This window comes from Gorilla gorilla, chromosome 14 (genome assembly GCF_029281585.2).
Source record: "Gorilla gorilla gorilla isolate KB3781 chromosome 14, NHGRI_mGorGor1-v2.1_pri, whole genome shotgun sequence".
Taxonomy (NCBI): domain Eukaryota; kingdom Metazoa; phylum Chordata; class Mammalia; order Primates; family Hominidae; genus Gorilla; species Gorilla gorilla.
Genome location: NC_073238.2, coordinates 125,184,609 through 125,198,326, shown reverse-complemented (window position 1 = coordinate 125,198,326; position 13,718 = coordinate 125,184,609). Strand labels below are relative to the sequence as shown.

General features: G+C 50.6%; 1 protein-coding gene and 1 long non-coding RNA gene across 2 annotated transcripts in view; one reads left to right on the top strand and one right to left on the bottom strand.

The window, feature by feature from the left end:
* COL4A2 (collagen type IV alpha 2 chain) overlaps positions 1-13,718 on the bottom strand; it is a 205,353-nt gene that overhangs the window by 45,473 nt on the left and 146,162 nt on the right. The window contains exons 21-26 of the mRNA XM_004054731.5: positions 8,999-9,091; positions 7,500-7,663; positions 4,242-4,314; positions 4,044-4,150; positions 811-1,012; positions 356-415 (exon numbers count right to left, since the gene is read on the bottom strand). Of these exons, the coding sequence (XP_004054779.5) occupies positions 356-415; positions 811-1,012; positions 4,044-4,150; positions 4,242-4,314; positions 7,500-7,663; positions 8,999-9,091 (699 nt within the window). The remainder of the gene's footprint in view (positions 1-355; positions 416-810; positions 1,013-4,043; positions 4,151-4,241; positions 4,315-7,499; positions 7,664-8,998; positions 9,092-13,718) is intronic.
* Positions 3,317-9,656, top strand: LOC115930405 (COL4A2 antisense RNA 2). Its single transcript, XR_008671056.2, has 5 exons — positions 3,317-3,405; positions 8,148-8,343; positions 8,715-8,751; positions 8,847-8,909; positions 9,078-9,656. It is a non-coding gene; the product is annotated as a COL4A2 antisense RNA 2 (long non-coding RNA).

Below are 13,718 nucleotides of genomic sequence, written 5' to 3'. Positions count from 1 at the left end.
GACCAGGCTCCCATCTTGGCCTGACACCCTGGCCACCGTCTGGGCTGGGCTCAGCCTCCTCTGCCTGGACCCTCCTGGCAGCACACGTGCCTGTGGAGCTGACTTGGAATGCACTGGTGCTTTCCAGTGAAAAAGGATTTCTGACAAGAGGGGATTGGTTAAACGTCTCTCCGTCTCTACCAGGTTGTTATTCACGCAATGTGTAGTGCTCACCAGGCCACTCTGTTGTGCCATGGAAATCAAACGTGGCTTGCACATATTATTAATATTTCTTATCCCACGCATACTGCAAGAGCTTAACCAGCAGACCGAGAGTTCTCTAGTGTCCTAAAGCCACCTGCACTTCCCAGAGTACCTGGCTGGATGGCCTCCTGTCTGTCACCTCCAATGGCCTTTTTCACATCTGTGTCACAATCTGGGGGAAGACATAAGGACAGAGTGAGGCAATTTTGAAACAGACAAGAGTTACTGGCTTGTCTGGGGCATGCACGTGTGTGAAGGTGTGTCATATATGTTGCTGGTGGAGGCAGGAAGGCTTTGAAGTGGGCAGGGAACGGGAAAGCCATCTCTGAACTTCCGGGCAAGGCCTCTGTCACTGTAGTCCTACAGGAGAGGCTGCATGTTTCAGCTGCTGAGGGGAGGCTGGTGGGGGCTCAGAAACCTTACAGTTGGGTCATCCCTTGTACGTGCGAGAACAGATGAGGCAAAACAGCATCCTCATCTGACTCTACTGGGAAACGTCTACACTGACAAAGGAAAGCGTGGAATGTCTCAGGACTGTGAAAGGTAAAAGGGAGGATTCCTTCATACCTATTTGTCCTGGGGTCCCTGCGGGGCCAGGAGGGCCCAGGAAGCCTGGTGGTCCAGGTAAGCCGGCGTCTCCAGGGAAACCACGTTGGCCTTTGAGGCCGGGAAGGCCCAGTCCTGGGGGGCCCATTTCTCCTGGAGTACCCTTCGTTCCAGGTATTCCTGGATAGCCTGGGTCCCCTGGAGGGCCCTTGATGCCATCACCCTGTGTGAAAATTCAGTTTATTTCTTAAAATATATACTAATGTTAAAGATCGCCTCGACTTCCCTGTTTCCTTTCCCATTTCCCGGAATTCTGAGCTATGGATCCAGTACAGAAAGACAACAGAGATGAACAGGAACCTAGTGCCATGGTCAGCCAGGTCACAGGAGCCAGTGACAGACTGTGTAGCAGTCTAAGCAATGCCATGGAAGCCGGTTCTGGAAGGCACATGTACATGCTTGAGCATTTCTCTCTTCCCACCCGCCAGCTCCCCTGCATCAGCCTGGGCCTTCATCCCCAGAACAGCAAAGGCACAGGCTTTTGTGTTCTACTGTGGGTGGAGAGAGAAACACATTATTTTGTTGTTATAATTTAGCATCGGTAAAACGGCTGTTATTTTAAGGGATGCTACGTTGTTAAAGGAAAGGAAGCTAATTTGGACAAGGAAAGAGCCGTGTGCCTCTCAGAAGTCAGGAGAGATTACAGGATTGAGAATGGAGAGGGACTGCCCTGTGAATGAAAGCACCAACTGGGGGGTTTGGGGGGGAGCTGGTGGGAGGTGCAGGGATGGGGTGGGGAGGCTGGCAGCAGTGATGCTGGTGTGACCTGCGCACACACCACGGCACGGCTCGGTGCTGTCCCCACGTGCTGGTGGAACAGCCATGCGCGTAAGCCCCCGCCCATCTGCCGAGCCACGGGACGAGGCTGGGTGTTCTCATGACAATGAGGCGGCTGCTTATAAGAAATCAAACCCTGCTCTCCACCGACACCACAGCCCCTTGCCCCTTCCTTGTCAAAGGCATGACGGAGCGGGGCAGGGACACCGGTCCAGCTCTCTCTATTTATGAGACCTTGATTAAGTGGTGCACCCCTGTGTTTTAGCTTTTTTTCACAGGGGAGGGGGATGCAAGGCTGTTGCAGAGATCACAGGGCAGATGCCCCAAACTTAGTGGACAGCAGTGGGGATGATGCCACTGGAAGGTGGCACAGGCAGGATCACGAGTTTTCTAAAGGCAGAAGTTGACATTCTTGGCTTAGAGATGCCACCAAACAAGGAAGGCACACAAGCACTGGGAAAGCCCCTACACCCCGAGAATGGGAAGCTGAGGCTGCAAGGTTCTCCCTGACTCTAACCCTCACCCCTACCCCTAACCCTGCTCCGACCACCTGCCCCCAGCTGGGCTGGGACTGGCAGCCAGGCTTGGGAGCCGCAGGGGTGGGTGAACCCCATGGCTGGACAGGTGCACCTCCTGGTCACCAACTTCACAAGGCACCAACTCCAGGGAAGGCCACCACTACCGTAACAAATCCAGACTCAAACAGACCACACACATACACACATGAGCACACCACACACCACACATACACTCACCACCCCCACCCCACATGACACTGAACAGGCCAAAGACTGTTCCAACCACAGGAATCATCACTCATCCTCCTCTTCTGGCTAAAGTGACCAATTATGGCTTTGCCTCTTATTTAACCCTGTTGCCTCCCAGATGAGATTTTTAAGATACCCAATCATAGAATTATCTGTGTTCTCTGGCCCCAAAAAACTGCACTTAAATTGTAAGAATGTGGGCCGGGTGTGGTGGCTGATGTCTATAAAACCAGTGCTTTGGGAGGCCAAGGCAGGAGAATCACTTGAGCCCAGGAGTTTGAGACCAGCATGGGCAACATAGAGAGATCTCATCTCTACAGAAAATTTTAAAAATATTAGGTGGGTGTGCTGGTGTGCACCTGTGGTCCCAGGTACTCAGGAGGTTGAGGCATGAGGATGGCTTGAGTCCAGAAGTTCGAGGCTGCAATGAGCTTTGATTGTACCACTGCACTCAAGAGTGTTATTACAGACATGACCCACGTTAAAACTAGAGAAGACATGGGTTATGGAATGAGGCAAATAAGCTGCGAATAGAATTCAGGCGTGAGGCTCTGAGGAGGAGAAAGAGGATTATGACTTCAATCGCCCTCCAGTGATGCTGAAGTCTTAACCCCCAGGACCTAGACATGTGACCTTATTTGGAAATAAGGTCTTTGAGGGCGCTCAAGGTCAGATGAGGTCTTTAGGATGGGCCCATTCCAATATGACCGCTCTCCCTATAAAAAGGGGAAATTTGGACCCAGAGACAGACACACAGAGAGGACAGATGATGAGAAGACAGAGAGAAGACAGCCGTCTATAAGCCAAGGAATGCCAGAGCTCCTGGAACCTGGGAGAGAGGCAGGGACAGATCCTCCCGCACTGTCTCAGAAGGAACCAGCCCTGCAGACACCTTGATGTCGGCTTTCAGCCTCCAGAGCTGTGAGACCATACATTTCTGATGTCTAAGCTGCCCAGTCTGTGGCAGTTTGTGACCTCAGCCCCAGGAAACCAGTACAAAGAGCTTAAGGAGGTACAGGCTTGGTGACTAGAGGGAGGAAAATGGAATCTAGAAAAAAAGACATGAGAAATAAGGTTGCAAGGTCCTTCTGAGAAGAGAATGCTCCAGAGCTGGCAGTGGGAAAGGCGTGGTGGCAGGAGAGGCTCAGAGGCTGGAGGGTGCACAGGAAGGGGTCTTGTCTCCCACCATGGCTGCCTCCCTCGCCTCTGACCCCAGCCTCCCCTGAGGAAATGATGCTGGGGTCTCTGCAGGCTACTAGGTAGCCCCTCCTTCAACACCAGTGTGTGTTTGTTGCAAAAATGAAATTGTATATTTCATGATTTACCTTGGAAAAATAGGGTTCAACCACCCATTTTAGAATAGTCTACTTTTTTTGGGGGGGGAGGGTTCTTAGTCTGTTACACCAGGAGGAATATTTATTTGATTGTTGACCTTTAAATGTTCATTTGGAGCTTGGCTTCCAACTTAATTCACCGTTTCCTAAAAAGTCTGATTTCTGCTCATTAGAAATAGAATGAGCAGAATGAGCAGCCTGTCCTATGCACAGGTTGGTTTAGTGCTCATGTCAATACTGTTTGCTTCTGGGGTGTTTGGAGAACCTGAAGGATGAAGAAGAGAGGACGGAGCTGCCGCAGTTTGTGGCTACTCACGGGAGGGCCTGGGAGGCCGGGGAATCCATCGAGCCCATCGCGGCCTGGGCTGCCATCATCACCTTTCATCCCGGGCACACCTGGGACGCCAGGCTGTCCCCGCTCACCTAGAAAGGGATTTGCATGTGAAACTGCCCAGACAGGTGCCCACAGGAAGGCTCAGTGCCCCAGGGGCCGCGTGGCCAGAGAGGAACTGACCTTTGGTCGTGATTGCTCTGGAATCTCCTTTTGCTCCTTTGGGTCCGGGAGCACCAACGTTGCCAGGCACTCCCTGTGGAAAACAGACAAAAAAATGTCTTCCTTCTTTGTACTGTGAGGGCATCTGAGAAGATGGCTGGCAAGCTTTTTCATCTCACACAGCTGGCAGGCAGTCACCCGTCGCCAAGCCGAGCGCCACCCAAGGAGCACTTTCTGCGATGCTGGACACGCCCCCATCCAGCTGCCCAGTGTGGGGCCACTGGCCGCAGTGGCTGTGGAGCACTGGAACTGCGGATGGTGGGACTGAGGAACTGGATGGTACCTTTTCTTTAATTTTAAATAATTACAATGCGGCTGGGCGCGGTGATTCACTTCTGTAATCGCAGCACTTTGGGAGGCTGAGGTGGGCGGATCACTTGAGGTCAGGAGTTCAAGACCAGCCTGGCCAACATGGTGAAACCTTGTCTCTACTAAAAATGCAAAAACTTAGCCGAGTGTGGCAGTGGAGTGTGGTGGTGCACACCTGTAATCCCAGCTACTCGGGAGGCTGAGGCAGGAGAGTCACTTGAAACAGGGAGGTGGAGGTTGCAGTGAGCCGAGATCTTGCCACTGCATTCCAGCCTAAGTGACAAAGTGATACTCTGTCTCCAAAAATAAACAAATAAATAAATAAGTAAGTAAATACAATGCAGTGGAAGTAGCCACAGGTGGTTGGACAGGGAAACCCAGGTCCTAGGCCCATCTTCAGTGTCCCTGGGCTCTGCCCAATGGTGCAGATGTGCAGGCCCCAGCCCGGGGCAGCTGAATCATTGCCTTCGTGTCCACAGAGGCCCCAGGGATCCACGGGCTCGGTGCCTTTTGAGAAGCACTGAACTAAAAGTCAAGGTGGCTTCCTCTAAACCACAGTCGTTTAGGAGCCAAGCAGGTTAATCCAGGTATGGAGGATAAAATTTTGTGATAATATTGAGAACAATAAATGGTATTTAATAGAAATTTGTTTCCTGCACTGAGGTTAAGGTTGAGAGAAAAAGATACTTTAGAGAGAAGCTGCCTGCAGGGACTCTCAAATCGCAGCCTGGAAAATCGCGTCTAGCTCTTTCCACGATGAGCAGGGTACCCGTCAGCGTTGTGTTTTCAAACGTGAGCTGTGCTAGCTTTTGACATATCTTGGTTGACGCTATTTCCAAGAATATGGGAATGTGTGGAGTTGCTTTAATTAAATGCAATGTTGCAAGTAATTGGGAGTTTCCCTTCTAGAAAATTCCACAGATTCTTGATTTATTTAGTGCTTTGCAACATTACTTTAGAATCTAGGAGAGTTCCTCACACACAGACCAGACCCAATCAATCAATACACGCTGGGTACATGGATGGAGGGATGGGCTTATTGACCCACTCCCACACTTCAAGCGCCCTGCCAGACTCTACCAGTACAAATATTAAAAACCAAAAACAACAATAAAAACAAACAAACAAAAACTAACCAGAAAACTCCCAAATGGTCTCAGATATTCCCACTTCAGTGTGGTTTCCATACACACAATCATAGAATCCAGTGCAGGATACCAGGCACAGCCAGAGGCGTGTGAACAAAAGTTCTGTGGACGTGTGTGCTTGGAAGGTTTTAGACATTTCAGGGACACAGAATGGGGTCCATTTGGCTTCTGGGAAATATTCAGTCACTTTTTAAACAACTGAGGATCCTACTAGCTTTGCCATTGGTATATGTGCAGTTCTCACCCCACGCACTTTTTCTGAATACTAGAGCCACTTTTACTGCTAGACAGCCATGATTCGGAGATCGCATCCTTTTTAAGCTGGGATAAAATGAGCACCTGCTATTTTTTGTTGAATTTTCCTATTTGTTTTCTGAGAAAACCTAGGGCATGGATCAGCAAGGTGCCCGGGTCTCATTTTCACCTGCACAGCTCCGTGCCATGAAGAAGTTGGGAGTCATGGCCGTCAGCAACACAGCTCTGCGGGGCTGCGGTTCCTTCCATGCTGTGGGCTCAGATCCTTTAAGTTTCCTTGGCCAAGTGTCCTGACCAACTGTTTTTCCTCCATCGCTGAATATGTAAAATAATGAACTTTTTGCTTTATAAATTTCCCAGAGTTCTCTTTTTAAGTTAAAAAATCAACAAAAAGTATAATTTCTTTGTCTACATCTGAAATTCACTTTGAACTCTTTGGTCAGCTAAAATCTGCCACGGAAGAAAGGTCTGCTGCAGGTGACCTTTTCATAAGGCACAGAATAAAGGCCATGAGCTGATGTGTGTGGGGTCCACACCTCCACACAAGCACGTGCACAGTTTAAAAATCAAAAGGTTTTGCTTTTTATCAGGTGAAGGAAGCCTTCCAACAATGCTGAATCAGTTCTTGCTAAACTTGAGAAGGCGAATGTTCAATAAATAAATAATGTCCTTTACATTAAAAATGATAGGTTTTTTTGAGATATAATTCATATAGCACAAAGTTCACTGTTTTAAAGCATAAAATTCAGTGATTTTTAGTATTTTCACAAGGTTGTGCAACCATCACTCTTATCTAATTTCAGAACATCTTCATTATATCAAAAAGAAACCCCATTCCCATTAAGCAGGTACTCCCCACCCCCACCCCCACCTCCACCTGTGGCAGCCACCAATCAACTTCCTGTTTCTAGGTTGCCTGTGTGGATATTTCATAAGAATAGAATGAGAGACCATGTGATAGCATGTGTCCTTCTGTGTGGGTCTCAATCCCCATGGCATAACATGTTCCAGGTTCATCCACAGTGTGGTATGGCTCAGCACCTCGCTCCCACGTGAAGGTCAGGGCTATTCTGTGGTATAGATGCTGTATAGATTTAGCTGATCCATTCATCAGGTGACGCGCATTTGGATAGTTTCACCTTCTGCCTATTTTGAAGAATGCTGCTGTGAACATTGGTGTATGTGTGTTTGCGCGGACACGTGCTTTCAAGTCTCTTGGGGATACACCAGGAGTGGCATTTCTGGGTCACGTGGTGACCCCCTATTGAACTCTTTCAAGAGCTGAAGGCTGCGGTTCCCACAGCAGCGCCCCTTCTCAGTCTCACCAGTAGACGTGTAGAAAGTCCGCCTTGGGGTATGTGGGTTTTTCGAATGGTTTAGCCATGCCTTGGGTCCATGAGTGTTGCTGGTCTGAAGCTGTGTAAACTTAGGAGATAAAAGGCAAGAACGGGACACCTGGGGAGGCCTCAGAGTGTCTTGCCAGCTTCATGATGAAATTGCTCCTCACCTTGAGCCCTGGGAACCCAGGGAGGCCGTGTTGGCCGGGGTCTCCTTTGTCCCCTTTCCTCCCCGGCTCCCCGTTGATGCCTGCGAAGCCCTTGGGTCCTGGCAGTCCCGGAAGACCTTTGATAGCTTCGTCGCCTTCTGTACATCTGCATTCCCCAGCGTCACCTGCAGAAGAGGGAGAGGAGGGCCTCCTTGTTCCGCATTCCTCTTAGTGTGGCGGGGAGAGGGGTATCAGGCAGCGGGGAGAGCTGGGTGGCACGCTTGGTGCTTTATGGACACTGCCTGTTCTGATGGGCACTATGACCCCCATTTCTTAGATGGGAAAACTGAGGCTCAGACTAAGTGACTCAAGTGTTCACTCATAGTCTCATGGGGTTCAGAATTTGACTCTGATGTTTACTAAAGATACTTAAAAACTGGGACCACATTCAGAGGCATAGGTTGAGTTGCGGGGAGTGTGAAGGAGGTTAAGGAATTCAGTGCTTAGAGCTGAAGATTGCCACCACTGGGCCTGCGGGCCAAGGGGAGGAGCCGGCTCCAGGGAGCCGTCAGGGAGGGCAAGAGCCCTGGCCTCAGAGGCCAAGGTCATGAAAGGTCATAGGTGAGCAGGGAAGACGTGCCTGACCTCTCTTCCTCTGTTTTGCCACAGCTGAACCCAGGGAGTTGGGCAGCAAGGCAGCACCATGCTGGCGGCAGGGGTTGGCTCCCCCAGGGCACAGAGGATGCCCAGTGGGGAGGCCCCACTTCCTCCAGGTCCTGCGGTGCCTGCTCTCAGGTCATGCCCATCCACAGCGGGGTGCTGAATGCACTGCACATCCTACATACGCCAAAACGGCCAAGGCGTGGTAAGTGCCAGGAAGTGCTCCCCATGTTCTGGGAGGGGAGAGGTGAGCAGGAGCACAGCCTGCACCACACCAGGGCCCACAGAGCCTCACAGAGGATGGCCTCGAGCTAGGGGCAGAGTCCCTGAGGTGACTGGGAAGGGTCAGGTGCAAAGACCACCTGTTCCAAGTTCGCCTCCTCATCAACGGGAAGGGAGACCCAGGCAAACCACGTCACTCTACCGAGTCTCAGTAGGACCAGGGATGGTGACTATACCAGCACCTTGCTATGGACAGAGCTCTCTACAGACCTCTGTTACAATGCCTTGGAGCTGAGCCCTTGAGACACTACCTGAGTGCAGCCTAAGAAATAACTGTTTTCCCTTTTAACCCAGCACAGGACTCAGCATCAGGCTCACTGCTGCTAGGAAGGTCAGTGACGAGGATGGCAGATGGAGAGCAGGGACGGTGAGCCTGGGGGCCGAGTGCTCAGACAGCACCGCTGGCTCCATGCGCCTCCCTCTCAGTGCCACCGCCAAGGGTACAGGAGGCTGGGAGAGACATGCAGGCTCATTTTCATCTCCAAACACGTGAGTGGGGGACGGATTTCACCTTCTGTAAGGTGAGGGACTTGGAAAGGCCAGGCTGTCCTCATCCCATCCCTCCCAGACGTTCTTACCTTTCCACCCCTTTGGTCCACGGGCTCCAGGGGAGCCGGGAAGCCCAGGGAAGCCTGCTCTTCCTTTTGCTCCTTTCAGCCCAAACAGGAAGCCTAGAGAGACAACCACAGATGCAGGGCATCAGCCTCACGGACGCCTGGGGTCCCACGCAGACGCAGGGCATCAGCCCCACGGACGCCTGGGGTCCCACACAGACGCAGGGCATCAGCCCCACGGACGCCTGGGGTCCCACGCAGACGCAGGGCATCAGCCCCACGGATGCCTGGGGTCCCACGCAGACGCAGGGCATCAGCCCCACGGACGCCTGGGGTCCCACGCAGACGCACGGCATCAGCCCCACGGACGCCTGGGGTCCCACGCAGACGCAGGGCATCAGCCCCACGGACGCCTGGGGTCCCATGCAGACGCACGGCATCAGCCCCACGGATGCCTGGGGTCCCACGCAGACGCAGGGCATCAGCCCCACGGACGCCTGGGGTTCCACGCAGACGCAGGGCATCGGCACCATGGGTGCCCGGCATCCCACCCAGTTGTGAGGCACCAGCATCAAGGATGCCCAGGGTCCCCCCAGACACAGGGCATGGGCACCACAGAGACGCCTGGTGTCCCACCCAGCCCAGGGTGGCTTTCAGCCAAGCCTCCCCAAATGATCCATAAACCCAATTTCATAAACAAAAGCACATTTTTTCAAAAGAAAACTTAGACTATTTTGTGGCGATAGCCTTCATGGTTGGAAAGAAATGTAAGAGTCTGCAAATTTAGTTTTTCCATTAAACTATAGGGATAACAATTATTCCTTTTGAGAAACATTGAGTCCAAAGTGAAGTTTTGACTTTTTGATCATGTAACTTGGATTCCAAGACTGCTACACACTTCTGGTTCCCCCCCAAAAAACTAAAAAAAAAGATGAACTCAGTTTCCCATTTTGATCTTTTTCTGATATGGGAATGGGGGCACACGTGTGCATCCCTCCAGAACACTGTTTCCTCTTTCATGCCTTACATGCACACACACGGAGTTAGCATAACTGTTATGCTAATTAAATGTTGTGGCCAATCTGGATTCAGCATGGTCAGCCATGTTGGATGACCTCGCCCACCACCTTCCCCTTGTAAACCTCTCCCCACTAGCTCCTGCACGGCTCAATGATCCCGCGGGGGCATCCCTGATGATGACGGTGCAAGAAACACGGTGCTCTTCACACCAGCAAAGTGCGCGCCGTCGCACTGGAGAAGAAGAGTGCCATCTCGTGGCAGGAGGAGGGTGTGTGTCTGCAGGACACACAAGCTGCTGCTGGGGGCAGGCTCTGCAGGTGTGCCCTGCAGCTATCTGTCCTCCTCACTGTTAAATAATAGGGCCAGAGCTCCAAAGGGCAAATGGCACTCCCCCAGCAAATTAAAAGGCATGTTGCTATACACACTACATGGAACCTGAGAGGAGCAGGGGATGAGGCCGTTACACACAGGAAGGTGAGAAAACTCCAACTTTAAAGAACCCAGCTATCTGCTTGGAAAAGAGCACGGGAGTTTGCAAGTCAGAGAACTGCCAGGTGAGGATAAATGTCTATGAGAATGAGGACATGGATACCGTCCCATGCAGTTTGCTCACTGCATGTTTACCATAGCTCATTCATTCATTCGCTCATCAAACACTTATCCCGTGCCTATGCTGTGCCAGGCTGTGTGCGAGGTGCTGTGTGTATACAACTGGAAATGAAACCGATGGACTCTCATGGAGCTTACAGCTTAGACGTGGAGACACACATTAAACACACAATGCAGGAAACACACTAATGCGGATTTTCAAATTATGGCCCGTGCTGGGGAACAGGGGAAAAGCAGCAGGGAGAGGCCCAGTGAAATGTTTTGGGGGTAGTCAGTTGAGTCCTTTCTGAGGAAGTGATGCTTCAATTAAAGCCCAAAGAATAAAAAGGAGCCCCTGAAGTGGGGAGCGGGAGGGAATGCTCCAGAGTGAGGACAGAGTTTCTAAAAGGCCCTGAAATAGGCAGAAGGCCAGCGCCCGGAGAGTGGTGAGTGAAGGGCAGATTTGCACAAAGGGAGGGGAAGAAACCGGACTTGTCTTTTACCCCGAGGGCAGTAGGAAGCCATTAAAGGGCATCAAGGAGGGAGGCTACGCGGTCTGCCATGTGGATGACAGGCTGGAGAGGGAAGGAACAGCGGGTGCCATCCTAGCAGGCTGCGCGGGCGGTGGTGGTGGATAGCAAGGGCACACACAGCACTGGAGCGGAGGGCGCGCCAGGATTGTGAGGGAGCCAGTACAGAATGGGTGAGGTATGCAGAGTAGCCCAGGGCTCTGCTGGAGCTCCCGGGTTTGTGCAGGAGGGTGAGGACCAAGGGAGAGGCCTGCGGGGTAGCAGGGGGTGGGGACGGAGGAGGCCCAGAGCTCCATTTTGGACATGGAGAGCTTGAGGCATTTGTGAGACACATGCATAGGGTTGACTCTGTGTCGAGTTAACGGTTTCTGTTAGTAGCTCAGAACACAGAAGAGGGCCGGAGAGGAAACGAGCGAGTGACCAGCACACACTGCACGTACTTTCATGTGGAGGATGAGTTCATCCGGGGGGGAGTGCAGGGAGGGGCAGGGACTTCAGGGGAGAGATGTCGGGGGCCAGTGGGATTTCCCGGGAGTGGAGGGGAGAAGACAGTGTCTCAGGAGGAGAGGCGGCCACACCCCGCACTGCTGGGGACAAAGGGTGACCGGTGACCAGGTCAGCTGCGTGTCCGGTCAGTTGTGGACTTTTGTGAGCTTTGTTCTATGTCTCCAAGCTCTCCCTCTGTGTGATGAGACGTGCAGTGTCGCAGGTAGAGAGAAATTTCACCACACACACTTCAGAGATGTCACCATTGTCAATCTGAGACACGTCATTCATTCAGGACAAAGAGATTGTGGGAGCTCCTTACAATGGAAGCACTGGATGCTTTGCAAATTTAGTCCCAAAGGGACACAGTGGCTCTCTGAAGGTGACAGCCTTCCTCTGCCCCCTGCTGCTCTCCTTTTCTCTAATATATTAGTCATTTTAAGTAAGTCCTATAGAATAGCAGTGTGCCTCTTAGATGTTTGCAACATGATTTCCACAAAGAGCCCCTGGCCAAACAAGCCAGGCCTATTTTGACTTTTTCTACGTGGAACAGAACTTCCCAGAACTCAGTTCAGCTAACTGAACTAGAACAGGGGGAAGCAAAATATTTCACCCAGAAAGAAAACTGTCTTCGTGGTTTGATTTTACTGGAGCTGCAAAAGACTAAAAACTCTGGTTTTCATCAGTAGCAACCTATAAAACAGGATGAAATGTAGTTAACAAGAGAGGAATCTAACAATTTCATTCCAGGGGAAAAGTCAGAGAACTCCATGGGAATCAAGGTCATTCCTACTAAACTACAACCACACACACATTTTCTAAAGGCCATTATGGTGGACTACTTTTTGTGTAAGAACTTGCTTTAAAAATGTTGATTTGGAAACCATGTGTCTCACAGGGGTAATATATATAATTAGAGGACTTAAGTTGTATGCTTTTAACCTTTTTAGCTGCTAACATTGATCTGATGCCATTCATTTTATTATTTTCCTCATCAGCCCACACTACAGATCAGAAATTAAATTGTTCGCAGTTGACTTATGCTAGTAAACCATGGATTTACTAAGCAAGACTTGAAAAGCAAGATGGCATATGCTGTGACTTTATCAAAATGGAATTTAGTTACAGGAATAATGGCAATGTTAGCCTTTGATCACAGTTCTTTAAAGTGGATTTTTTCTTTTTTTTAATTGAGATGGAGTTTTGCTCTTGTTCCCCAGGCTGGAGTGCAAAGGTGCGGTCTTGGCTCACTGCAACCTCCGCCTCCCGGATTCAAGTGATTCTCCTGCCTCAGCCTCCCGAGTAACTGGGATTACAGGCATGCACCACTGCACTTGGCTAATTTTGTATTTTTGGTAGAGATGGGGTTTCACCCTGTTGGTCAGGCTGGTCTCGAACTCCCGACCTCAGGTGATCGGACCCCCTCGGCTTCCCAAAGCGCTGGGATTACAGGTGTGAGCCACCATGCCTGGCCATTAAAGTGGAATATTTGTATGCTTTTGTTTTTAACGTGTCATGTTCTGCTCCAGAAAAAGAAAACTCAAAAGATACCATTTGCTTAGGAAATATAATGCTCATAGAAACCTAGCTCTTATCACAGCAGTCCAGGATAATAAAAAAAATTAAAGGCCAGGTGTGGTGATTCACACCTGTAATCCCAGCACTCTGGGAGGCCGAGGTGGGCAGATCACCTGAGCTCAGGAGTTCAAGACCAGCCTGGGCAACATAGTGAAACCCCCGTCTCTACCAAAATTACAAAATTAGCCAGGCATGGTGGTGGTGCATGCCTGTAATCCCAGCTGCTCAAGAGGCTGAAGTGGGAAGATCGCTTGATCCCACGAGGTGGAGGTTGCAGTGAGCAGAGATCATACCACTGCACTCCAGCCTGGGATACAGAGCGAGACCCTGTCTCAAAATAAAATAAAATAAAATAAAAAAATAAAGTTCACACTGCTCAGACTCTTTGGCAGGTTCATGATCCAGGGAAATATCTGCACCTAAAAATTTTCAAAATAATGTGGGAATATGTGGGTTTTCTGATTGAAGAAAAATTGGGAAAGTAGAAAGCATATTAAGTTAAAATTTTACTTTATAATATAAAACAGACACAGAGAAGTGAC